Source organism: Pelophylax lessonae, assembly GCF_965119305.1.
Source record: "Pelophylax lessonae genome assembly, chromosome: 2".
Taxonomy (NCBI): Eukaryota; Metazoa; Chordata; class Amphibia; order Anura; family Ranidae; genus Pelophylax; species Pelophylax lessonae.
In genome coordinates this window covers 371047144-371074412 of record NC_138769.1, presented here as the reverse complement: position 1 = coordinate 371074412, position 27269 = coordinate 371047144, and the positions used below count along the sequence as shown (strand labels likewise).

General features: G+C 44.7%; 1 protein-coding gene across 2 annotated transcripts in view; it reads left to right on the top strand.

Annotated features, from left to right (window-relative positions):
• SYNC (syncoilin, intermediate filament protein) overlaps positions 1–27222 on the top strand; it is a 48746-nt gene extending 21524 nt beyond the window's left edge. For both annotated transcript variants that reach the window (XM_082248449.1, XM_082248448.1), the window contains exon 4: positions 26906–27222. In XM_082248449.1, coding sequence (XP_082104575.1) covers positions 26906–26957 — 52 coding nt within the window. In that variant the 3' untranslated portion in view covers positions 26958–27222. The remainder of the gene's footprint in view (positions 1–26905) is intronic.
• The last annotated feature ends 47 nt before the right edge of the window (positions 27223–27269 follow it).

Below are 27269 nucleotides of genomic sequence, written 5' to 3'. Positions count from 1 at the left end.
GCCGACCGCTCACCTCTCTCATAGGCGACATGTTCTGTCGCCCTTCTTCCGGGTTTGCGGCATCCAGGCATCTGATTGGCTGGAGCCGCGATTACGTCGTGCCCGCGCATGCGCGTGGGAGCCGACGGTCACGGCACGGGGCTCTGAAGGAACGGCACCAACGGCTATTCCTTCAGAGCGCATCCGCCAGTGATGTCTCTGGCTGCATTTAAGGTAAATATCTCCTAAACGGTACATGTTTAGGAGATATTTACAGTACCTATAGGTAAGCCTTATCATAGGCTTACCTATAGGTACAACTTGCAGAGGAGGGTTTACTTCCTCTTTAAGTAATACACATAGAACCACAGGTAGCATTGAGGAAAGCATGCCTGCCATCTAGAAACGGAGACACTAGGGAAAACCCAACTTCTGCTTTCCCTGGCATCTTCCAATACAGCAATACAGCACTAAGGAAAAAAAAAACAGCCTGTAAATAAATTATCTGCAGGATATAGACCACCACATGCAAAACTTGTTTTTTTTTTTTCAAAGGCATGGGAGAGAGCCTTCCTTAGGAGTCCAAATTCCTGTGCTTTTAAAGTGTGTTACTTATCCCACAACAGTAAAATCAGTCTATATACTGTATGGAGTAAAGCATGCTTGTTATACTCAATGTGGAACCTAAGGGGTTAATCCTCTGCATTGTGTAAAAAAGGCTGTTTGATCCTGTATGCACAGATCCTCCCCTTCTTGCATTGCTCCCAAAACATGTCCGGATAAGACAGAGCCTTTGGAGTCAGTCCTCAAATGCACAGTTTGGTGTATATTGCTAGAGAGTTTTTTTTTCTTAGGAGAGTGGATGTGATCAGCACAGGGCCAATCAGCACTGTCTAGATAGAGGGTCAGGGGTCCTGCATCCTGATAGGACAGCCAGTGCAGTATGAAAACTTCTCCTACAAGCTTTAACTAGGCACTTATAGAAGTCATAAGACTGCTATATAGTGCTGATGAGAAATGGCATTTATCCATTTGTGTTTACTAAAATAATAGCATTTCCATGTTCTGTGTACTGTGGGAGACCAGATATAGTGACTGCAGGCTCCTGGGTTTAGTGACACTTTAATGCTGTCAAATCTGGACAGGGAAAAAATTAGTTGGTTCCTTTGCTACCATACTACAGAAATCCATCCCAGGTTTCATAAAAAAAAAAAACAAAAAAAAAAACAAAAAGTGTCTTCCTGTTAAAATGCGAGTGGGCTCTTATTAGACTGGGAAGAATGCATGTCTGTGAGGTAAACCTTTCATTTTTCTTTGTCTTGCACATAACCCTGCAAAGAAGCTGGTTTTTGTTACTTGGACCAACAAAACTGGGCTGCAAAGCCTTACAACTGAAAATTGTGATTGGGTCACTTCTATATACAGTATATGCTCACCGTTTAACCACTTTACCACCGGAGGATTTTGCTGTCTTCCGTCCAGGCCACTTTTTGCGATTCGGCACTGTGCGACTTTAACTGACAATTGCGCGGTCGTGCGACGCCGTACCCAAACGAAATTTACGTCCTTTTTTTCCCACAAACAGAGCTTTCTTTTGGTGGTATTTGATCACCTGTGCGATTTTTACTTTTTGCGCTATAAACAAAAAAAGAGCGTTTATTTTGAAAAAATAACAATATTTTTCACATTTTTTTATATGAAATTCCCCCCAAAAAAAATGTAAAAATCAAATTTTTTTTAAATTTTTGCCCAATTTGTTTTCTGCTACCTATGTTTAGTAAAAAAAATCGCAATAAGCGTATTTTGATTGGTTTGCGCAAAAGTTATTGCGTTTACTAACTAAGGGAAAGATTTCTGTCATTTTTGGTGTTTTTTATTTAACGCGTAATGGCGGTGATCTGCGATTTTTTTTGCGGGACTGCGACATTGCGGCGGACAGATCGGACCCTTGACTGACATTTTTGACACTTTTGGGGGTACCAGTGACATTTCTACAGTAATCAGTGCTATATATATGCACTGTTACTGTAAAAATGACACTGGCAGGGAAGGGGTTAATTTTATTGGAGAGGGAGGGGTTAATGTATGCCTGGTGCTTACTGACGTGTGTGGGGGGAAGTGACTGTGTGACAGAAGGACAGATCGGATGTCCAGCTATGCTGAACACTCCGATCTGTCAGTCCCTGTCACTATGGAGATCCGCCTGCTGTGTTTACATACAGCGGGCGGATCTCCAGACTCGATCCCGGACGATCGGGGCAGAGCAGCGGCAATCGCCGCTGCTCCTCCGCTGGCCCGACTCCCGCTGTGAATGAACACAGCGGGAGCGAGCCTCCGGCGGCGCGCGAGCGCCGCCCACAAGGGGCGGAGTCCAGCGACGTAGGTCTACGTCGCTGGACGGGATCGCGGCACTTTGCCGCAGTAGCCTCCATGTAAGCGGAGGTAAAGTGGTTAAAACTAAAACCCTACAATATATAGGCAGTACTGGGAAGGAATCTAGAATCTCTTCTTTAGAAGTACTGGATTCTAAACTGTTCAAGCTTTATATGAATGCACAAAAATAGTTATGACTAGAAAAGGATAAAAAACAGAGGATGCTATAAATCCCCTAGCTAGCTTGAAGAGACCATCCAACTATTGCATGCATGGCCTAGAAGAGTTTATTTCTTTCGCAGAAAACCTGAGAATTGTTCCTTCATGGTAATGATGGGTGAACAACCTTCCTCTCCTGAGTCACATCCTTACCCCATATTGAGAAAGAAGGCCAACTAACGAATACACTAGTAGAGAGGCAGAATCCAGGTCTCCCATCCGAAGGTTCAATAATTCCTGTATCCCTTATTAGATCTAATAAAAGGATTTTGCAATGAGTACAAATATCCTATTATGTTGATTATTTTATATAACCTCTGATAAATCTACAGCATGTGTCAAATACAAGGCCCATGGGCCTAATCCGGCCCTCCAGGCCATTTCCTGTAGCCCTCGCACCTCTCCAGCAGCACCGCCCTTGTCTCCACCTCCACCTTGTTTCAGCATTCAGCCCCCCTCTGGTCCTTCTCCAGACGATGCACTTTCTGCTTCCCAGCTCTGCCCCTAGCTTCTTCTTGACAGCAGCACAAGGTAAGAGGGGTGCACTGTGATGTAAGGGAGGGTGAGAAACTCGACTACTGATGGTGGGGGGGCTCTTGATATCTAATATAAGGTGAGGTGGGGTACTCTGGACACCTAGTCAAAGCAAATACAACTGGCTCTTCAAGGGCAGCATAATGCTGATGCGGCCCGCAAAAATTGAGCTCGACACCCATGATCTACAGCATCATTCCGTTCATGATTTATTGCACTAAATATAGAGTGGGATCCTAATTTTTATTTTTTTTTAAATATAACATTGTATATGGTGTATATGTTTTTTTTATTAGAGATGCACTAATACCGGTATGGATACTTTTTTTTTTAGTACTCGCCGATACCAATTACCTACTGCAACTGTTTTGTTTACTCTTCAGCTGTCAGCAATGCTACAAAGCATTGAAAAGTTATTTACAAGTGAAATAAAAGTATTATTTAGTGTTTTTTTTATGTGAAACTTGTAATTATTTGTTAAAGGTGTAAAAATATTAATGAGCAAAGCAAACAAAAAAAAATACATTTTAATTATTAATAGTTTATAAAATAGAAGTGAACAAAAAAATCAGCAGGAAATTAATAATTAAATGGAGAAGGAGAATAAGGAGTTAATTAATGCTGATGTAGCACCCTCCTAGGTAGGTGCTAGGAAAACCATAAGGGAGGCCCTGTCTGCTTATCAGGGGGGCTGATTGTTCAGCTAGGCTGTCATGTGTTTCCAGGTGTGCCTGTTGAGCTTGGGGAGTCTTCCCACTATGTCCAATAAGGGCTCTTATTGGACAGTGGAGGAAACCTGGCCAATAGCACGCCAGGCCTTTTATCTATCCCAGAGGGCAGAATCTGCCGCAATGCATTCTGGGATGGGGTATAAGTCTGGGGGGGGGGGCACATGACAGAAAGTCTTTGGAGGGAAACAGAGTCCCAGGAGGAGGGTGACAGCTGTCTCTCCTTCTGTCAGAGTGAGGAAAGTGTCCTGGGCAGTCGGCCTAGAGGATGGAAGGTTGAGCTGAGCTGCAGAGAGGGATCCAGTGTACTGTGGACTGATTGGGGCTGCTGGGCAGAAGTTTCCAGGAAAGCAGTGTTGTGAGTACTGTAAACTGCCCAGGGATCTGCCTAGGATAGGGGACAACTCCAGAAGGTCAGAGGGATCCGGGAGCTAGCTAACCAGTAGAGAAGGCTTAGAAAAGGGGGGTGCCGGTGTCTAAGCCCTGAAGATAAGAGTGTGAGAGAGGGTGCCGGTGCAGGCCCTGAAGCGTACAAGTGTTTAGCAGTGCAGCAGTGAAAAAGTAGCTACCTCAGAAAGGAGTGCCAAAGGGAGCTTCAAAAGGACTTTGAGTCACAAGGAGGTGATCAGAAGTCAGTTCAGTGTTAACAGGCAGCAGGCCAGCGTTAACTAGCGTTAATCGGCGTTGACCGGCATCAAGGCAGCATCAAGTCAGCGCCAACAAGCATTTTTCAGATGTCCCCAGCAAATTGTGCATAGTTGAGCCAAAGGAGTATACCACTCATCCCTTCTCCCATCCAAGTTCTCAATAAATATAAAAACCCAAAGATACTAGACATGGTCATTGTCTCAGTGCTCACACTTGGAGAACATGCTTAAATGTGCTGTTGTTATTAGCGGTAACCCAGGCGGGCCCACATCCAGCAAAATGGGTGGGAATTCTGCTACACTGATTAGAGTAAATTAAAAGGAGTTGTAAAGTCAGAAGGTTTTTTATCCTAATGCATTCTATGCATTAAGACGAAAAACCTTCTGGGTGTAGCAGCCTCCCCAGCACCCCCTAATACTTACCTAAACCCCATCTCTGTCCAGCGGTGTCCACGAGTCCCCCTGATGTCTGGGACTCTCCCTCCTGTTTAGCTGAAACACAGCCACGGCACCCCTGACTCCCACGCCTGTCAGTCAGTTAGCCAATCAGGAGAGAGGGGGGAGGGGCCGCCACGGCAGCTCTATGTCTGAATGAACACAGGGAGCTGTAGATCGGCTCGGGTGTCCCCATAGCAAGCTGCTTGCTGTGGGGGCACTCGACAGGAGGAAGGGGCTAGGAGCAGCAACAAGGAACCCAAGAAGAGGAGGATCCGGGCTGCCCAGTGCAAAACCAACTGCACAGAAGAGGTAAGAATACCATGTTTGGTATTTTATTTTATTTTTTTTAAACGAGAATTTACAATCACTTTAAGGATTAATAAAGAGTTAATAAACAAGGAGTTCTAATAAACAACAAAAACATTTTTTTTTTTTTTACTTGAGAGGTTGCTGTAAAATCACTTTGTCTGCAGATCAAAGTTCATCCCTTTGATCTGTAGATGAATAAACATAGAGATACAAAAATAAACAGTTTTACTTTTTATTTCAGCGGCTGAGCATTGTTATAAAACTAGGAGTAGGATAAACTGAAACACGAGAGAACCCCACTCACCCAGCGCTCAAAGGGAACAAAACAAATGGTCCTACTACCAATACAATTGAAAGAGGACCGTGAGCTGCTGCTATAACGAAACTGAAATGGAAAAAGGTGTATTCGAAGGTGATTGTAAAGATACATATAACCACCCTAAATAATACATTAGCAGCGCTGGTATATCATAAACATATACAAATCAAAATAAATATTATAATATCATGAATATAAAAGCAAAGGTAAAGAGTCTTTGATGTTGATAATATCAGTGTAGAAGAGTATATGCATACAGTCCATTAAAGTTTATATCCATGATATGATGATATTTATGATATTTATTTTGATTTGTATATGTTTATGATATACCAGCGCTGCCGGCTGAGCATTGTTGTTGATAAACATTGCCCGGCCGTTGTTTTTTTTTTTGTTGACAGCTTCAATTGCCGGGACATCATTAACACTTCAGCTGTCAACAGGGGAACCGCACTGACAGTTGAATGAGTTATCGGTCCTTAAGGACGTGGCGGCCCTACTCCTTAACATCAATAATTGGCAACTTTTTTTTTTTTTTTTTTTTCCAATTTCGCTATTAGTGAGGAAATCTGCCTGACAGCTGAAAGAACCGAGCCTGAAAGTATCGGTTTCTAGGTATCGGAGCAACTCTTTTTTTATTGTATCAGATTGTACCTCTCATAGCTTCCCAGTCAGCGCTTTTTTATATTTTAATGTTTTTATTGAAAGTAAGAAAATACAAAACGGTACAAAGTGTTACATAAAAGGACATTTTTTCAGGCATTCATAGCAATAAGAACGCAATGTACATTAATGATGCTTAGAAGTACGATCAAAACAATCAACTATAGATCATTTAATACTATACAGCCCTCTGGTAGACACCCTAAGATATAAAAATGATGAAAAGTCATCAATTCAAGGGTTGGTAGATACAAACTAGGTCCACGCTAAATCAAAGTAGCATCAAAACATATAACAACATGTGCTGTGGGCAATGCATTGTAAATAGCCATTTCACAATAGGGAAGATAGGGGAGGGACATTGGATAGTAGATTATGGGGAACCCCCACTTGTGAATCTCCCGAAAATAAAACCGCAAGAATGGCAAACCAACATTAGTTGGGATTGCCAAAAAACAAATAGGTTGAAAAAGAAAGAAAAAGAAAGAGGGGGAAAAAAAGTGAAATGCTCAAAAAGAAGAGGGTCTGCCATGAACTTCCTAAGGGACAGACAGGTATTGAATCCACAGGTCCCATGTTTTATCACATTTTTTGGTGTTATTATGAAGGAATACAGATATGTTTGTTATTAACCATGATCCAATTAAGCTTACTTTTAAAGTAATCAAGATGTGTTGCCGACTGCTTCCAATATTTGGTAATGGTAATTCTTGCTGTCAAGAATATGTACAAAATCAGTTTCGCTGACATTTTGGGGACATCTTCAGGTAATTTTTGAAAAAGAGTGCCAGACTGAAGCAACCTTTATGTAAGTGCATCTGATTTTTTGCATTAAACACTTTCCCATACGTACTTCACCATGATAGTCCTCCTTATTGTCTTTCTACATCCTGGCATTCGGGAGATCTATTCCTTGTGATTAAGGATACATATAGGTGGATGTTTGTAGGTGTATTGGAGGTGTCCATTGGAAAATGAACATACTGGTCGTTACTGGCAAAATACCCTGTCTTTACCATTTATAAGGGGTCTGTTTAATCTGGTAAGCATTTTTGTGCACGCCGGGTGATACTGTGTTTGGTGGAGGTGCTGGAGTTCATTATTAACAAGTGCTGCATCTGTTGCTACCAGAGACTCTATTAATCCCTTCCAGAATTGTATATTGGACGTTTAATATATTAGATTGTCAGTATATATTGGACTGTCTCCAATTTTGTTCCCTGACCACACGTTTGCATATCATATCTATTGCATTTTTGCACCTTGGTTCCATTTTGCACAGACGTTTGCATATCATATTTATTGCATTTTTGCACCTTGGTTCCATTTTGGAATATTTGTTATCATTTATATGAATTATTTATTAATTATTTATTTTGAACTTTGCACTCTATATATGCTTTTGACTTGCACCTTAATTCAAGTGTATTTTGGTTGTGCGCGACTTTTTATATAGCATTATATAAGTTTGCTCATAAAGGGAAGTTTGCAATAAAAAGAAAATAGATTGCTGTGATATGTATGAAAGTATAAACACTTGTGATAAAAGAAAAACATTTTTCTTTTTGTTTTTTGAAACAAGACAAATAACAGTGAGATCCAAAAATTGTAAAAATATGCAATCATCTAATCCAATAATAAATATGAAAACATGAGTGAGCTAAAATAATATAACAATCCCAATTGTGTGCAAAAACACCGCTGTGCTATTGAAAGTCCTATGTTTAGCCAGTGCTTGTAATCACCAAGTACACCTCCGCCCCTGTGAAAAATTGTATTGTATTTTTACAATATATAGATGGTTCTGATTCTATCTATACTTATTACATATACACTGATAATTACAAGCACTGGCTCAACATAGGATTTTCAATAGCACAGCAGCGTTTTTGCACACAATTGGGACTGTTACCGGTATATTATTTTAGCTCACTCATGCTGTTTTCATATTTGTTATTGGATTAAAAGATTGAATATTTTTACAATTTTATTCCCACTGTTATTTGTCTTATTTAAAAAAAAAAAAAAAGTTTTCTTTTCTCGCAAGTGTTATACTATCATTCATAGCACGGCAATCTATTTTCTTTTTATTGCAGTTTATCCGGCTGTTTTTGCCAGCGGCTAGTTTTGCACCAGTCAGCACGATTTTCAACACAGTAAAATAGGGAAGTTTACCATTCGAATCAGTGAGGGAAGTGTACACCGCAGATACTCATCCCCTCAAGAAACTCCCACCTTGACAAGACATCTCAATAGTCGTAAGCATAAGCGGTCATGTCAGTAAGCAAAGTTTAAATCTTGTAAAAGATGTTATTTGGTGGTGGTACCGGAAAGTTCCAGTGAGGGGCATTTGCAGCTTTTCCCTAAAATATTTTAAGAAATAGGGTTTGTCACCCTTAAGATAGTCCCCAATGTGTAGAAGGCCTTTATTGAGCTACCACTGAAAGGGAGTTGTTTAATTCCTGGTGTGAACTCAGGATTGCAAAACATAGGAGCTAATACAGTATGCGGCAAAGACAGGGGTGTGCAGTGCTGTGCTCTGTCCCAAACAGCTAAAGAATATAATAATGTAGGACATAGTATAGGAGGACGTAAACGGCTGGGAAGGCACATCAAGGTTCCAATGAAGAAGAAAAAAAAACAAAAAGAGCCTCAATAGAGGCCCAAAAAGGTGTAGAACCCTTAGCTGTAGTATAGGAGAGTTGAGTTAATTGTGCAGCCTGAAAAAAGGTGTGTAAATTAAGATGACCCAGCCAGCCCCGTTGTTTTGTAACTTATAGTGTCAGTTTGTTCATCCGATAACGCTTGTTGCCCCAAATAAAACAAAGGACTTTGGATTGTAATTGTAGCAATTCTCCTCTTGGGACTGATATCAGTAAAGTCCTAAAATAATCAAGTAATCTGGGTAAGAATGTCATTTTAATAGAGTTGATTCTGCCAAACCAAGATAAGGGAAAGTCTGCCCAGCGGTAAAGATCTTCTGTGGGTCGCTTAAAAGTAGGGGGATGGTTAGCTTGGTAAAGAGTTTCAATAGAGGACGTTAAGTGAACCCCTAAGTACGAAAGGGAATGCTGCGCCCATTGAAAGTCATAGGTGTCACAAAGATTTTGAACCATTGAAGGGGGTAAGGAAATGTTAAGAGCCATCGTTTTTTGGGAATTCAGGGAAAGCCTGGAAACATGGGAACAAATTACGCAGTAAAGTCCCTAATTTGGGCAAAGTAACTTGAGGATTAGAGATGTACATTAAAATGTCATCAGCGAATACTTTTATATATATATATATATATATATATATATATACAGTAAAAAGTATCTGATCCCCTGCTGATTTTATACATTTGCCCACTGACAAAGAAATGTTCAGTCTATAATTTTAATAGTAGGTTTATTTTAACAGTGAGAGACAGACTAACAACAAAAATACGCATTTCAAAAAAGTTATCAATTGATTTGCATTTTAATGAATGAAATAGGTATTCGATCCCCTATCAATCAGCAAGATGTCTGGCTCCCAGGTATCTACTATACAGGTAACAAGCTGAGATTAGGAGCACTCTCTTAAAGGGAGTGCGCTCCTAATCTCAGCTTGTTACCTGTATAAAAGACACCTGTCCACAGAAGCAATCATAGTAAGATTAATAATAAGATTCCAATTTCTCCACCATGGCCATGACCAAAGAGCTGTCGAAGGATTTCAGGTACAAGATTGTAGACCTACACAAGGCTGGAATGGGCTACAAGACCATCACCAAGCAGCTTGGTGAGAGGGTGACAAGAAACACAAAATAACTGTCAATCTCCCTCGGGCTGGGACCCCATGCAAAATTTCACCTCGTGGAGTTTCAACGATCATGAAAATGGTGAGGAATCAGCCCAGAACTATACAGGAAAATCTTGTTGATGATCTCAAGGCAGCCGGAACCATATTCACCAAGAAAACAATTGGTAACACACTACGTCGTGAAGGACTGAAATACTGCAGCGCCCGCAAGGTCCCCCTGCTCAAGAAAGCACATGTACAGACCCGTCTGAAGTTTCCTAATGAACGTCTGAATGATTCAGAAGAGAACTTGTGAAAGTGTTGTGGTTAGATGAGACCGAAATCAAGCTCTTTGGCATCAACTAAACTTGCTGTGTTTGGAGGAGGAATGTTGCCTATGACCCCAAGGACACCATCCCCACCATCAAACATGGAGGTGGAAACATTATGCTTTGGGGGTGTTTTTCTGTTAAGGGGACAGGACAACGTTACTGCATCAACGGGACAATGGACGGGGCCATGTACTGTTAACTCTTGGGTGAGAAACTCCTTCCCTCAGCCAGGGCATTGAAAATGGGTCGTGGATGAATATTCCAGCATGACAATCACCCAAAACACACGGCCAAGGCAAGAAAGGAGTGGCTTAAGAAGAAGCGCATTAAAGTCCTGGAGTGGCCTAGCCTGTCTCCAGACCTTAATCCTATGGAAAATATGTGAAGGGAGCTGAAGGTTTGAGTAACCAAACATCAGCCTCTGAACCTTAAAGACTTGGAGAGGATCTGCAAAGAGGAGTGGGACGAAATCCCTCCTGAGATGTGTGCAAACTTGGTGGCCAACTACAAGAAACGTCAAATACTTTTTTCACTCATTAAAGTTAAAATGCAAATCAATTTATAAAGTTCTTAAAATGCATTTTTCTGGATATTTTTGTTGTTATTCTGTTTCTCACTGTTAAACTAAACCAAATAATAAAATTTTGTCAGTGGGCAAACGTACAAAATCCACAGGGGATCAAATACTTTTTTCCCTCACTGTATATATATATATAAAGTTTTTATTTTATTGTGTCGAGTTTCTTTGTGAGCAGTAGTTGCTTTTTTAACCACAAGATGGCATAGGCCATGTATACTTGCTGGCTTTATAGTATATTTATTTAACTCAGGCTATGGCAAGCTCCTTTGTAAGCAGTGATTGCCTTTTTTGCCCACTAGATGGAGTATGTTACAGATTTTTTCATTGTTTTTTTATTGTATTTAAGTTTACTACCTTATTATTTTATTTTGGGTGCCGTTTGCTTTTTTTCTTTTTGTAGGTTAGGCTCCTTGTGTAATTTGTGTAGCTGGTTTCCTTTGTGACGGACATGTGCTGACCATAAAGCACGTGTGGTCTTTAAATACGGTTGTAGACGTTGCTGGTTAGCTCCAGTCCCCTGACATCTGCTTGTGGATAAAATGCATTTGACGGGGCCTAAGTGGTGATATCATCACCCTCATCGATTGTGGAGGTTGAGGCGTTACATGTTTGTTTCTTAACCCATTGTGTAAGTATCTGTCAATCTAATAATGATGTAGTTGTTGCAGGTTTGCACTGTTGTATGCCTCTGTTCTTCTTTGGCAGGGGTGTTAAACTCAATTTCATTGGGGGCCGCATCATGATTGCCCTTAAAGGCCAGTTGTATTTGTATGACTAGATATCCAGAGTAAGCCCCCCCCCCCACCCCCACTGTCAGAACTACTCACCCTCCCTTACATTACAGCACCACCCTCCTTACCTTGTGCTGCTACTGGGAAGAAACTGGGGTGGAACAAGGAAGCAGACATTGCATGGTCTAGAAAAGGACCAAAGAAGGGCAGGAGTCAGCTGCCAGGGTCTGTGAAATGGGGAGACCGGGAAGGTGGTGCTGCAGGTGCACAAAGAGGGACAGGATCTGTAGGAGTCCCGTCCTCTCTATGAGACAAGCCTCTCCACGAATTTACAAAGAAGCTCAGGACCTGGCAGAATTCTGTCCTCTCTGCTGCCAAATGCTGAGACAAGGTGGAGGCAGAGATGAGGGAGGTGCCACAGCTGCAGGAGCTGTGCAAGGGCCACAAGTAATGGCCAGGAGAGCTAGATTCAGCCCACAGCCTTGTGTTTGACACATGTTCTATAGAATCTCTAAGGATTATATGAACTGGATCTGGGAGCATTCCTGCTGGATGGGTGCCATTTGAGCAGAGTGGGAGCAGGTTATCAATACATGCAGAGGTGTGTTGCCTCAGTGACCTACTACACGAACACTAATGATCTTATTTTAGAGATAACAGACATTCGGTAAGAGGCTCTAATTCTTGTGTGGGAAACTAGAGGACACCTGTCTGCCTTGTGGTTGATGTCACAATAATGCGCTTAGAACATAACGTTACCTATTGAGGACTCAGCATCTTTTAAAGATCTTCTCGACAGAAACATTGACAACCCTAAAATAGCTTATCTGATGGCTGCAGCTGCATAGAAAACATTGAAACAACTATTTGCCAAGAGGTCCCTGGGGATATTTTCAAGGCATTGGAGGAGCTGAACCAGTCAGCTGATATTATAGGGGAGGTAGCGATCAATATCATTTTATGCTCAACCAGAGCTATGCTGCACACCTTAATGGGTAAACGGTCTTATGGCTGAAACTATGGGCAGTTGACATTGCATCACAACAGAATTGGTGCAATACAGTTTGACCAATTCCTTTTTGGGGAAAAACTACAAACCACTATTTCTAGAGTAACGGGGGCAAATCAGGCCTTTTGCCACAAGACAGAAGATTGAGATACACCAAACTATTTCTATCTGGATTCCACCAATCGAGAAGCAGGGACTATAAACAAACTCGTCAAGGCAATAATTCCAAAGGGACCTGGAGGAATACACAGGCAACCTTCTTTAGAGTGTGTATGTATATATAAAAAATAAAACCCTTGCTGCGTCCCAACATTCAAATCTTTTAAACATAATGCCTGCCCAGATGCTCCCGGTCAGCGCCAGTTTGAAGCACTTCACATCAGCCTGGGCAAATTAGTGTCAAGACCCCTAAGTGATTTCTGCAATCAGCTATAGCTATTTTTGGACTTATTTTTTTGTATGTGCCACCCCATGATTCCTTCACCCCTACAGAAATTCCAAGATCTCCCCACAAACAATGATTCTGTGCCAATTTGTAGTATCTCTACAGCCTATCTCAGTCTCCCCCCCCCCCCGCCCAGGAAAGATTTACAGAATTTTACTTGAATTTTCTTGGTCCAAAAGAAAAATGGAGGGTGGCACCCTCTAATAGACTCAAAAGGATTGAACCACTTTATCTTGAGAGCTTCAAAATGTTCTAACTGCAAACTATTACACAAATAGTGCAGCTGGGGGACTGGATGATCTCAATAGACCTCCAGAAAACTTTTATACATGTGCTCATTCTTCCAGCACTTAAGACTACCTGTGGCTCACAGTGCATCGAATCCATCTCTAATTCCGGAACCTTCCCTTTGGACCTGAGCACCTCCCTGAGAGATTTCATTAAAAAAATACTGGCATCCCTGAGATAGAAAGGTCTTCAAGTGTGTCATTACCTTGATGATATCCTAGTCTTAGCTTACTCTGTAATCCAGCTGACAGAACACAGAAACATCCCCATTACCTGTTCTAACTAAAGAACAATTTTCCTTTCCTGGTGTTTATCAATGGCAGCATACGTCCCCCACCTCCAGTATTACTCATTTACCAAGATTGCTGGCGGCATCCTTGTCTTTTTCTTTCATGCTATTTCCTGGTCCTGAAGGAGTGATTGGAGGGAGAGCTCTATTATTATTCAGGATTTCTATAGCGCCAGCAGTTTACGCAGCACTTTACAATGTTAGAGGGAGACAATACAGTTACAATACAATAAAATACAAGAGGATTAAGAGGACCCTGCTCAGAAAAGCTTACAATCTAATAGGGTGGGGCAGGTGGTACAAGAGGTTGTTAACAGTAGGGAATGAGCTGATGGAAGATTAGTTGGAGATGTGATAGGCTTCCCTGAAGAGATGAGTTTTCAGGGATCGCCTGAAAGCAGCTAGAATAGGAGATAGCGGTACAGGTTGAGGTAGAGCGTTCCAGAGGATGGGAGAGGCCCTGGAGATGAGCATGAGAGGAGGAGACAAGGAAGCTTGAGAGTAGGAGGTCTTGATAGGAGCGGAGAGGACGGTATGTGGCCTTCGATAGGCACCAGGAAAAGGAAAAATGGGGATTTTTGACTTACCGTAAAATCCATTTCTCTAATGTTCATTGACCTGGACGGACACAGCTCCTGATTCTTTGTAACCATTGGGTTATACTTCCCCCTACAGGAGTAGGACACTAGGCAGGAAAAAGCTTGACAACGCCTATGGGCTGTCCCAGGGGGTATACACCCACTCTCAGCTATAGGCACTCAGTTTTGTTACAAGCAGTGTCAGAAGAAAGTCAACTCCACAGAGGGGTGGGTGCTATGTCCGTCAATGAACATCAGAGCCAAAGGTCATTGGGGAAAAAAAAAAAACACCAAAGCTGACACCTGGCCCTTGATGGTACTGAAGGCCATGTGCTCCTAACACCCCCCCCCTCTGCCGCTGAAAGAAGGTTAAGATCCAATCCACCAAGAAGGAGCAAGGATCAACCTCAAGGGAATCACCAAAAGTAGGATGGAAGATTGGTCCTAGGAACAGCAGATCCTCCCTGAGAGGAAGTCCTCAAGGAGCATTGGTGACCTGCCGTACCAGATCGGCGTACCAAGACTGGCGAGCCCAGTCTGGAGCCACTAGAATGACCGGAATCCCTTCTGCCACAATCCTGCACAGGAGTCGTGGCAGGAGTTCGAGAGGACTGGAACGAATTGGCAGCCCACCTTAGAATGCCGGCTACTTACCGAGCCGCAAGGACACTTCTTGTGCCCCCTTGGTGATTGACATACAGCAGCCTTGGCCTTGCCTGAATGAATTTGTAACAGACACAGCTGAAGACAAATTGTCCAATGAGCCAGACAAGTCTGATCGTTGGGAGGTCCAGTACATTAATCGGCAGTCTGGACGCTGCCAGAGTCCAGACCCCCTGAGCACATCTGTGTTGAGGACGCCTCCCCGTCTGATCAGGCTGGCATCTGTGGCGACAACCGTCCAGTACAGGGGGAGTAGGATGTTCCCTGTCGAAGCGCCGGAGAACAAAGCCACTTCTAGAGGCCGTGGATCCTTGTCCCGTTTTACCAGAAACTCTTTTGTAGAGATCTTCTGTGGAACTGTGCAAACAGACCGCCTCAAAAGGTGGACACCATCAGGCCCAGCACCCACATGATGACCGTCTGCTGAACAACAGAAGCTGAATTGTCTCCTGCAATGTCTGGCAGACCCAGACAGTCCAGTTTTTGAGGACAGAACCAAAAGCAGACTTCTGAAGGTTCAGAATCCAACAGAACTCCCTCAGAGTTTGCAGAGTATTCTCCAGATGTCCATCAGAGCAGTCGGCGACTCAGCTCGCAGAAGACCACCCAGGTACCCCAGTACCACGTTTCCCCGCTGACTCAAACAACTGGGCTGCACTGGGGCCATCACTGTTGTGAAGACCCGAGCAGTGGAGGCAAGACCAAAGGTCAACACCATAAACTGATTCTGCTCCTCGCCCACGGAAAAATGGAAGAAGCGCTGGTGACCAGCGCATAATAGAATGTGCAGGTAAGCGTCCTTGATGTCGATAGAAGTGAGAAGAAAACCCCCTGATGTAGGGATGCCACTACCGTGTGAATGGACTTTGTGCGGGTAAAGAAGTTCCACATGAAGCAGTTTAGCGCCATGAGGTCCAGAATTTGACGTACCTTGCCTTCCTTCCTGGGAACTGTAAAGAGGTTTGAGTAAAAAACCCTGAAAAAAAATTCCAATGTCGAGACCGGAACAATCACCCCTTAAAGTAACAGGTCTTGCACTGCCCCAAAGAGACCCTGTAAGTGATCTGGGGACAAGTGCAGGTTGGAAGGGAACAACCTTTCCAGAGGATAAGACCAAACTCGATCTTGTAGCCTGACTGAATAACTTTGTGGACCCACTTTGTCCTGCACCAGGGAGGTCCATGGATCCGGAAACCAGCAAAGACGTCCCCCAACCTCAGATACAGGTGAGGGAGCCCCTTAATGCAGAGGCAGCCTTTTCCGCAGGTCTGGTAGAGCCCGCTCGTGGCTTACCAGACCAGGTCCTCTTGGAACCTCTGGTGGAGGCCCCGACTCTTGATCCCTTGTCTCGAGACCCTGAGGGAGGAAAAAAAAAAAACTCATGAGCTGGGCTCCTTGCCCCTGGTAGCCGGCAGAATAGGATTACTCTTCCTCCCTGTGAGACCCTTAACAATGTCATCCAAGGAAGCTTCAAACAGGCGATCCCCTCCAAGAGATACTCCACTTCTGCCCAATGCATTCCTCCACCCTGCAAAGAATTGATGACTCATCGTTTGTTAAGGAAAAAGAACAAACTCTCTGCGGTCAATAATGGCTGACCGCCTACTGCAGGCTCCGCTGTTTGACAGTTCTTATATAGGGTCTAGCAAGGTGCAAGTGCACCAAGTGTTCTTGGAGTGAGGTGAATTTCCAATCCAGGGTCTGAGGGTTCCGAGGATCTACCATCTCCTTGTTGGTTGTGGCATTATTGGCTCATATTTATTGCCCTCTGGTGAGTTTATTACCATAAGGCATGCACAGCGGTGGGGTGAAGGCTTTCTCTGTGGCTTGGATGTACCACTGTGGATGATCTGCATCCTTGGACGGTCACCCTGTTTATTTATACATTTCTCTGGAACTCTGTGCATGAACTCTTCTCATATTTACCCATTACAGAGACTCTATGCATTGATTTATGTTTGTGCATAAATTATTAGCGCTGCTAGTGTAATGTCTGAGGTGGAGCTGTTCATGTTCTTATCACCTTTTATAATACACCTTCTTTGTTATGTTGTAAAAGTAAGCTGAAAGGGGAACACCATCGGCTGCTTTGGAGGGCCTTCGGGTGCCGAGAGAGACCGGCATCTCCATGGCAGCCTTAACTGCAACCTCCATTTTTAAAATTTCACGCACTGACACAATCCGTGCATCCACCAGCACCTTTTCATGCTCGGCTAGAGCAGTAGAGGAATCATCCTCGCTCTATGAGCACTCAGCACCCAGCAGGGTGACTCGCATCCCAACTGCCCAAAAGATTTCAGGATCTGATGAAACAATCAGGGGAGGACCACCGACTGCGATCACGCAAAGGGGACGCTGACCGAGGGCCCACCTATGGACCCCGCAAAAAGGGGACAAGGGGGGTCGCCCTCCGAGCCCCTCATAGTAGGAAACAGCTCCCCCTAAAAAGGGGCCACTCCGCCATGATGTGGACATGCAGGCAGGGTATCCTGACAGTCCCTCAGCACTAAAAAAAAGGCAGGTGCCCCACACAATAATAGCGGCAAGGCTGTCATCAAAAAATGAGCCGCCCCCACAGCGCCCCACCCCTTTCAAGGGACGCGCCAAGCTGACTGCATGGCCTATCAGACTGCAAGCCACGTCCTAAAATTTCATGGAGGCCCAGCCGCAAGTGTAGGTATCCCAGTACAGTAGGTGCCCAAAGGAAGAGTGGGGGCTTCAGCCAAACTCACTGAGAGTCGGCCCCCATTGGGCTGCAAGCCCCGGCCTAAACTTTTGTGGGCGCCCAGCCTCCTGGACGCGAGCCCCAGCGAAGCAAAGCCCAGCACGGGGCAGTGGAGGGGAGGGCGCATGCCCAAACAGGAGGCACCGGCTTCAGCCACCCTCACAGAGGCCGCCCCACATAGTTTCTGACCAGTAGGCCGCAAAGCCTGCGGCCTAAATCTTTGGCCGGATCCAGCCGTTTGAGGCATGAATGCCAAATCATCCACTCCCCAAGCCCAACAGCCTCCGTAGCAAGCCCAGAGGACATCACTTCACTAGTCACCAACCACCTGGGTTGCAGGGAACCCTCCTCAACCCAGCCAGCTCATAACCTCAACTGGGGGGGGGGGGGGAGCGCTTGTAAATAGGAATAAAAGTGATCACATTTTTTTTTTTTTTTTTTTTAAAGGGACAGTGAAATGAAAAAGGTAAAAATAAGAAAAAAAAAAAAAAATAATTTAAAGAGGTTGTAAACCCACTTGTATAACTTTTACCTATAGGTAAGCCTATATTAAGGCTTACCTATAGGTGCTATAAATATCTCCTAAACATGTACCATTTAGGAGATATTTACAGTGCAAACTGCCAAGGACGTCATCGGCGCAGGCGCTCTGAGGGAACGGCCACCCGTGCCGTTCCTTCAGAGCTCAGTGCCGTGAACGGCAGCTCCCGCGCGCAGGCACGGGAGTGATGTAATCGCCCCTCCGGCTAATCAGATGGCCGGAGGACGCGAACCCGGAAGCAGGACATGTCGCCATCCTGTCGCTGAGGTGGCAGCACGGCGGGGGCTTCGTTTTAAGGTAAGTACTACATAATGAGCTAGTATGCGATGCATACTAGCTCATTATGCCTTTCTCTTTACAGGGCTTTTTTTTCTCGTTTTTTTTTTTTTTTCGACTTTACTTCCTCTTTAAAGTGCCCTGTCCCCCCGAGCTCGCGCACAGAAGCGAACGCATACGCAAGTCGTGCCCACATATGTAAACTATGTTCAAACCACACGTGAGGTATTGCCAAGATCGTTCGAACAAGAGCTAGAATTCTAGCCCTGGACCTCCTTTGTGACTCTGAACTGGTAACCTGTAGAAATTTTTAAAGCGTCGCCTATAGAGATTTTAGAGTACCAATGTTTGTCAACATTCCACGAGCATGCACAATTTTGAAGCATGACATGTTGGGTATCTATTTACTCAGCATAACATTAGCTTTCACATTACAGAAAAAAAAAAAAAAAAAAAAAAATGAGGCTACCTTTACAGTAAAAAAAAAAAAATAATAATAAAATATATATATATATATATATATATATATTTTATGTAGCAAAAAAAAAAAAAAATACTGATTTAACTTGTAAACAAGTGTCAGAAATAGGCCTGGTCCTTAAGTGGTTAAACTCCGATGGAGGAAAAGCAGCAAAGGAACCTTCACAGTGAATCTGATTGAAGTGTGGAAACAATGATGGATAAAAGCAAATTGCAGACAGTATTAATTGCACTGAATTTCCACATTTGGGAGTTTGATGTGTCACTATTGTAAAACAAAAAAAAAAAAAAACAGCCACTAAGCAGCTCTTGGGACAACCAAGCTAAACAATTTCCTAAAGACAGGGTTATAAGCTGGATTCACACTGTTCTGTGCACGTTGCAGCACATGTGTAGGGGTGAATGCGTCAATGCCATTCCACTTTCACACTAAACTGCAGTGCATCGTTGTGAACCAGCTGCACAGAAAAGATGGGGATTTCTACTTTAAATGCAACACATTGCTAAGTTGTGCAGCATAAAACCTGCCAAATGTAAATAGACCCCAATACCAGAAGTCTGCTGTACCCTTCAATGAAGGATTCAGAGAAGGTCAAAGTAAGTGGTCAACATCTTGGAAACTAAATTTTAGGCCAACTAGCAAGATTACACAATAATTACTGTATACACTTTTTTAAAATCAATTATTCAACATACAGTATCTTACAAAAGTGAGTACACCCCTCACATTTTTTTGTAAATATATTATATCTTTTTATGCGACAACACTGAAGAAATGACACTTTGCTACAATGTAAAGTAGTGAGTCAGCATGTATAACAAGGTAAATTTGCTGATTCCCTCAAAATAACTCACACAGCCATTATTGTTTAAGCCGCTGGCAAAAGTGAGTGCACCCCTAAGTGAAAATGTCCAAACTTGGCCAAATTAGCCATTTTCCCTGCCTGCTGTCATAAGTTAGTGTTACAAGGTCTCAGGTATGAATAGAGAGCAGGTGTGTTAAAACTTGGTGTTATTGCTCTCCCTCTCATACTGGTCACTGGAAGTTCAACATTGCACCTCATGGCAAAAAACATTGAGGATCAGAAAAAAAAAAAAAACCTTGGCACCCCAGATGTTTTGCAACTACATTTCCCATGATGCTCAACTACACGGCAGAGTGCATGAGCATCATGGGAAATGTAGTTCCAAAACATCTGGGGTGCCAACGTTCGCCATCACTGGTCTAGGCTATAAGATTGCCAAGACCCTGAAACTGAGCTGCAGCACGGTGGCCAAGATCATACAGCGGTTTAACAGGACAGGTTCAACTCAGAATAGGCCTCGACCAAAGAAGTTGAATGCACGTGCTCAGCGTCATATCCAGAGGTTGCCTTTGGGAAATAGATGTATGAGTTCTGCCAGCATTGCTGCAGAGGTTGAAGGGGTGGGGGTCATCCTGTCAGTGCTCAGACCATACACCACACACTACATCAAATTGGTCTGCATGGCTGTCATCCCAGAAGGAAGCCTCTTCTAAAAGATGATGCACAAGAAAGCCCGCAAACAGTTTGCTGAAGACAAGCAGATCAAGGACATGGATTTCTGGAACCATGTCCTGTGTATTGATGAGACCAAGAAACATATTTGGTTCAGCTGGTATCAAGTGTGTGGCAGCAACCAGATGAGTACAAAGACAAGTGCGTCTTGCCTACAGTCAAGCATGGTGGTGGGTCTGCATTAGTGCTGCCGGCATTGGAGAGCTACAGTTCTTTGAGAGAACCATGCAGAGCATGATCCCCCTCCCTTCGGAGACTGGGCCACAGGGCAGTATTCCAACATGATACCAACCCCAAACAACTCCAAGACTACCACTGCCTTGCTAAAGAAGCTGAGGGTAAAGGTGACAGACGGGCCAAGCATGTCTCCGGACCTAAACTCTATTGAGCATTTGTGTGGTATCCTCAAAATGGAAGGCGGAGGAGCACAACGTCTCTAACATTCACAAGCTTTGTGATGTCATTAGAGGAATGGAAGAGGACTCAGGAGAACTCCATGCCCAAGAGGGTAATGGCAGTGCTGGAAAAACTGGATTTTTGGAAGAACTCACTGTAAAATCCTTTTCTCTGAAGTTCGACAGACGCAGCTCAATCTTCTTTAGACCAATGGGTTATGCTCCCCCCAATCAGGAATAAAAAAAATTAAACCACACCTATGGGGGCAGTCCCTGCAGGCATAACCCCACACACTCTGCTATCAGCAAACTGTTTAGTTGCAAGCAGTGTTTAGAACACAAAAAAAACCCATTCACTCAGAAAGAGAGGCGGTGCTGCGTCTGTCGAACTTCAGAGAAAAGGATTTTATGGTAAATTCTTACAAAAATCCAGTTTTCTATCGTTCGACAGACACCACTCCATCTTCTTTAGACCAATGGTATGTCCCAAAACAGTATAATCATGAGGGGTGGGAAGACAATGCAAGAAGATGTAATTCTCCAAAGGCTAAACCTAGCCCATCAGGTAACATGGAGCTCAACCAGGAACAACTGTAGCTCACCTTGAAAAAGCATACACACTCAAAAGAGAAACAAAAAAAGATTCTCTTTAAAAACAGCAGCTTGAAAAACCTTGCGGCCAAAAGGAAGCATCAGAATATGCCATCACATCTACTTTGTAGAATTTTGTGAACGTATGCACAGACGACCAAGTTGCCACCTTGCAAACTTGCAGCACTGAAGCCTGATGGTGAAAAGCTCAAGAGGCACTCAGCGCTCTAGTAGAATGCATCTGCACTGGGAAAGAGGAACCCGACCCTTCAGTGAATAAGCCTGAACAACCGTCTGCCTGATCCATCTGGATATGGTCGCAGCAGCCGTAGTCAATCCTTTGAGGTCCTTCGATAAGAACAAAAAGAGCGTCTGATTTTCTTAAAGACTCGGTGGCCTCCAGGTAAACCCTGATCGCCAGCACCACTGCCAAAGAATGCAATGCCATTTCCTTGGAATGCTTGGGCTTAGGACAAAGTGAAAGCAGCACAATGTCTTCTTTCAAATGAAAAATCAGAAACTAGCTTAGGAAGAAACGACTGATTAGGTCAGAGTACCACTTTATCTGTGAACCACCAGATAAAGTGAGCGGCAGGACAACACCACTAATTCAGATACTCTGCAGGCAGAAGTAATAGCCACCAAAAAGGCAACCTTCTGAGAAAAGGCAAGCAGAGGAATCTCCCCCAATATTCTCATAGGGAGGTTTTTGAAGAACAGATAATCCCAAACTCAGATCCCACAGAGGTAGCGGGAATTGCCCCAGGGGAGCTATATGGCAAACCCCCTGAATAAAAGTGCGAATAAGGGCATGCGTAGCTAAAGGGCATTGGAAAAACACAGCCAGAGCCAACACTTGGCCTTTGATAGCGACCAAAGCCAACCGCTGTTCAACACCTTTTTGAAAAAAAAGGTTAAACCCTAGCCACCGAGAACAAGGCGAGGGTGCACCTTCAATGATTCACACCATGAAAAGTAAGATTGATGATAGATCTTCCTGGAATCAGACTTCCTGGCCTTCAGTAGTGTAGGAATCACTAAATCAGAAAAACCTCACGCCGTTAAAGCCAGCGACTAAAGCAGGATGAAAGATCGGTCCTTGAGACAGCAGATCTTCCCTGAGGAAAAGTCTCCAGGCAGCATCAGTGATCAACTTTATCAGGTCTGCGTACTGAGACCAGAGAGGCCAGTCTGGGGCCACCATAATGGCCGTAATCCCTTCCCCTTCTATCCTGCAAAGAAGGCTCAGCAAAAGTTTTAGCAGAGGGAATGCATAAATCAGCCAATACAGACTCCAAGGCGCCACCAGTGCGTCTGTGGCATCGGTCAGAGGATCCCGATCCAACACCTGACGACTCAGGTAATCGGACTGCCAGTTTTCCACACCTGGGATGTGCACAGCAGAGGGCTGGAACAAACTCTTCCGCCCAATCCAGGATCTCATCCACCTCCCAGGCCGCCAAGAGACTCTTGGTGCCCCCATGATGATTGATGTAAGCCACGACCGTGGCATTGTCCGATTAAATCCAGACCGGACAATCTTCCAGGTGATTTGTCCAGTGGCTCAGGCAACGCTTTATCGCTCTGAGCTCCAGTTTTGGAATCTTCTCCTGTCTGGACTTTGGATCTTTGCTCCATTTGACAACAATGTCCCTTTTTAAGGGTCTTATGTGGAACTGAACAAACTGCCTCAAAGGTTGACACCATCAGACCCAAGGCCTGCATGCAAGTCAGCAGAGAGGACAGATTGATTTCAAACAGATCACCCCCTGCAACTTGTCCAGAAGAAGAAAGACCCTCGCCAAAGCAGAATCCAGAGTCAGGCCCAGATAATCCAGTCTTAAGCCCCGTACACACGTACCGATCGTCGGCCGAACGATCGGCCGTCTTTTGTCCAGGGCTGTCGGTGTCTCTTGAAAAGTGCAAAAGACTGCACAAGAATTTTGTCTGCCGACTACAGCCGACTGCAGAAGTGATGTCATGTAATGGTTAACTTTCCCTGTGTTTTTCCTTTTCTGAGCATGCCCAGTCTTGCAAATCTGCGGTCTGTCGGCCGAATTCTGTACTGACTGGCGAACAATCGGCCGCTCTGGTGTCGGCATACAAAAATTTTAATGCTTGCATGACAGATTCTTTTCGGCCGAATGTGCGCTGTCGGCGGCATCATACTAACAAGCCTACAATCGGCAGATCGGTCGTCGGCCGAAGCTTTTCGGCCGACGATCGGTACGTGTGTACGGACCTTTACTGAAGGTATCAGGGCAGACTTTTTTAATGTCATGTTCCAACCGAACTCTTGCAGAGTCTGTACAGTGATCGTCAAGTCGCCCAACAGGTCTGAATGAGAGTACGTCCTCAATCGGAGATCGTCCAGGTATCCCAGTACCGAAACCCCTGTTGGCACAGTAATGCCAACACTGGAGCCAGCACCTTGGTAAAGACCCTGGGGGCGGAGGCAAGACCAAAGGGTAATGCTACGTTGATAATGTTCCTCTCCTAAAGCAAAGCGAAGAAAACGCTGGTGTCCAGCATAGATAGGGACGTGTAGATAATCGTCCTTGACATCTATAGGAGGCCAAAAAAAAAAAAGTTTCCTTGGTGTAAAGATGCCACTACCGCTCGAATGGATTCCATTCGAAACTTCTGTACCTCGGTTAACCTGGAGGTCCAGAATTGGACTTTGTAAACAGATTTGAATAGAATCCCTAGAAGTGTTTCCCAGATGAAACAGTCACAATCACCCCTTGCTCCTGCGTGCGGAAAAATAAGGGCCCCGTCTATTACACAATGACTCGCCCTTAGCGGATTCCAACAAGGACGCCAATATGCAGTCCCCCGTAAAGGGGAGATCTGTAGAGCCTTTTTAGAAGCCTGATCCAGACCAACTTTTTAGCCACACCAAGTGTGGTTACCATTAGGGATAGGCCGATATATTGGGGAAAGTGCATATCTGCCCCTGATGTATCGGTATTGGCCCTGGAACTTGGCCGACATTTTTGTGACGTAATTCTGCCTTCCTTAGGCTGCCTCCCTCGCCTTGGACAGCCTCATCTGGAGTCAGGACTATTCTCGCAGGAGTGCATCACAGCCATACACCCAGCCACAGCAGCCCGGTGCCAGCCAGCCAGCCACCCACAGGCCCTGTACCAGCGAGCCAGCCAGCCACAGGCCCTGTGCAAGCCACCCACCACAGGGTGCCAGCAAGCCAGCCAATAAGCATTAAACAAAAATTAACATGTTCAGTACCAGATTTGTGTCAAAAATTGCCTATTTTTCAAAACGTTAAATGTACATAATATCGGCCGATACGTCGTGACCAAAATCAGTATTGGCCCTGAAAAAACATATTGGTCTATCCCTAGTTACCATTATTGTGTTTAGAACAACGCCACTGACGCGTGACAATTGTCACAGTAGGTGGGAAAAAGGGAGTACCCTTGCCGCCTTTAAGGGCTCTGCAGGCCCCAAGGCATCCTCACTGCAGAGCACCCGAAGTGCAGACCTATTAGTCGCTATATGCTAAGCTCACCCTGGGAGCATACCAAGCAGGGGATGTCACCGACCGCAGTCCCTCAAAGAGACGCTGGCTAAAGACCAGCAATGACATAGCCCCCTATAAAGGGAAAGAGGGGGCCAGCCGTGATGCAGACGTGCAGGCAGAGTACCCCCACACAACAATGTCCCTACGATGCCCCCCCCCCAGTTCAAGGGGGACAGCAGGCAGTCCATATGTCCACCCCCCCCTGAGGAGGTGGGGGGGGCGAATGTCCATCTGCTGCTCTATCACCCTGGGCAGCAGCTCAGTCAGCCTCGAGTAGGCCTCCAAAGCCGCGGCCTAAATTTGGGGCCTAATCCGGTCGCAGGTCTGCCATCAGCTTGATCAATGGCTCGGTTAGGAGCTCGGACAAGCTGACATGGTACTCAGACAGCCGCAAGTAGGCCGCAAGCTGCGGCCTCAATTTTCGACCCAATCTGGTCACGTAAGGCAGTCCCGTCAGCATCCGCCGGTCAGCTCAGTCAGGCAGTTTGGACAGCCTAGCATGGTACCCAAACAGCAACGAGTACACCGCAACCTGCGGCTTAAATTTTTGGCCTGATCCGGCCATGTGAGGCGATCTGTCCGTCAGCTAAGTCAGGCACTTCGGACAGCCTGGCATTGTACCCGGACAGCCTCAATTTATGGCCCGATCCAGCCACGTGAAGCTCAGACCCGCGGATGAAGAAACAGCCGCTCCCCCTCAAGCCTATAACTGCCATGGGGAGCCCAAAAGACATCCCTGCCTCAGTAACCAATCCCCACGGGGCCAGGAACTTGCTCAAGACCCCTGGTGCGATCTAGACAGCCTGGTCAGCAACAACCGCATCCATCCCCCCCTTACTGGAGCAAGTAACAAAGCCAGTTCCTACCTAACCCCTGGAGAAGGGGGGGGGGGGGGGGGCGTGAGGGGGTAGGATGGGGTCAAAAGACCACCGTGACTGTTGGAGGGGCTGGGGGAATGGAAGAGAACCAAGGGGGTCCCATCATCCCAAGGAGGAGCCCACGTCCACAGACCATGAGGGGTTTTGGGGAAACAATCTACTCACCATACCATGATTCCAGGTGGGCGCCACACCGAAACAGGACACCTCCCACCCATGATGGGGGTGTGGTCAGCCAGGGGAAAGTTGCAACTCAGGGCATTACAGGTCGTTGTGTCCCAGCGAGACGGTCAACTCGCAGGCTCATCCCCATGAGTCGGGGCAAGGCCAAGTTCTAGACTTAGCCTGCTAACGCTCGCTGGCCAGGCTGGGAGACCTTAAGATCTAGATTATCCAGTCCGAAACCACAGCCAGCTGTTGCTTGTAGTTCCTCTGGATCTTGGTCCATCAGGAACTAACTTGTGTAAAAAATACCAACACAAATTTCCGTGGTAAAAGCTAAGACCGAAGTCCCAGCAAAGAGCTAGGTCCTATTCCTAAAACTAGGCAGAAACTAACCTGTTTGCTGCTAGAGTGTGTGGGGTTATGCCTGCAGGGACAGCCCCCATAGGCGTGGTTAAACTTTTTTCCTGCCTAGTGCCTATTCCGGATTGGAGGAGCTCAACCCATTGGTCTAAAGAAGATGGAGCTACGTCTGTCAAACGATAGAGAAAGAATGGTGGCCACACAAAATATTGACACTTTGAGCTCAATTTGGACATTTTACCTAAGGGGTGTACTACTTTTGTTGCCAGCGGTTTAGACATGAATTGCTCTGTGTGGAGTTATTTTGAGGGGGCAGTAAATTTACACTGTTATACAAGCTGTACACTCAATTTACATTGTAGCAAAGTGTAATTTCTTCAGTGTTGTCACATGAAGATATAATAAAATATTTACAAAATAAAATATTTATTTACAAAAATGTGAGCGGTGTACTGACTTTTGTGAGATACTGTATGTCCTGTTCTTTCTTGGTTTATTCATTAACTACAGCAATGCTTTATTTTTTCAGGGGATATCTTGAAATATATGGACAGATTTTCAAATCTGTGACAAAGGAATGACTGCCACCCAACCGAGAGGACATGCTTAAATAATCCATACAGGATTCAGTATTATGTGGAAACTGAAGAGGAATATATAAAAAGGTGCTACTTTCTCTAAAATAGCTGCCACAAAGGGCAAATCACCAGTAAGGAGAAAAACAAATGTGGGATTACATTTTGGAACTTGCTGTGTTAATTGTACAGTAAAGTGCACCAGGGAAGAAAGGTGCTACCGTACTCATATTTGGTGTTCAATTTCATAAGAACTTGCTCAATGTAGGTATTAATTTTTGTGGTGTAAACATATCCAATTTTAATTTTTTTTGCAGA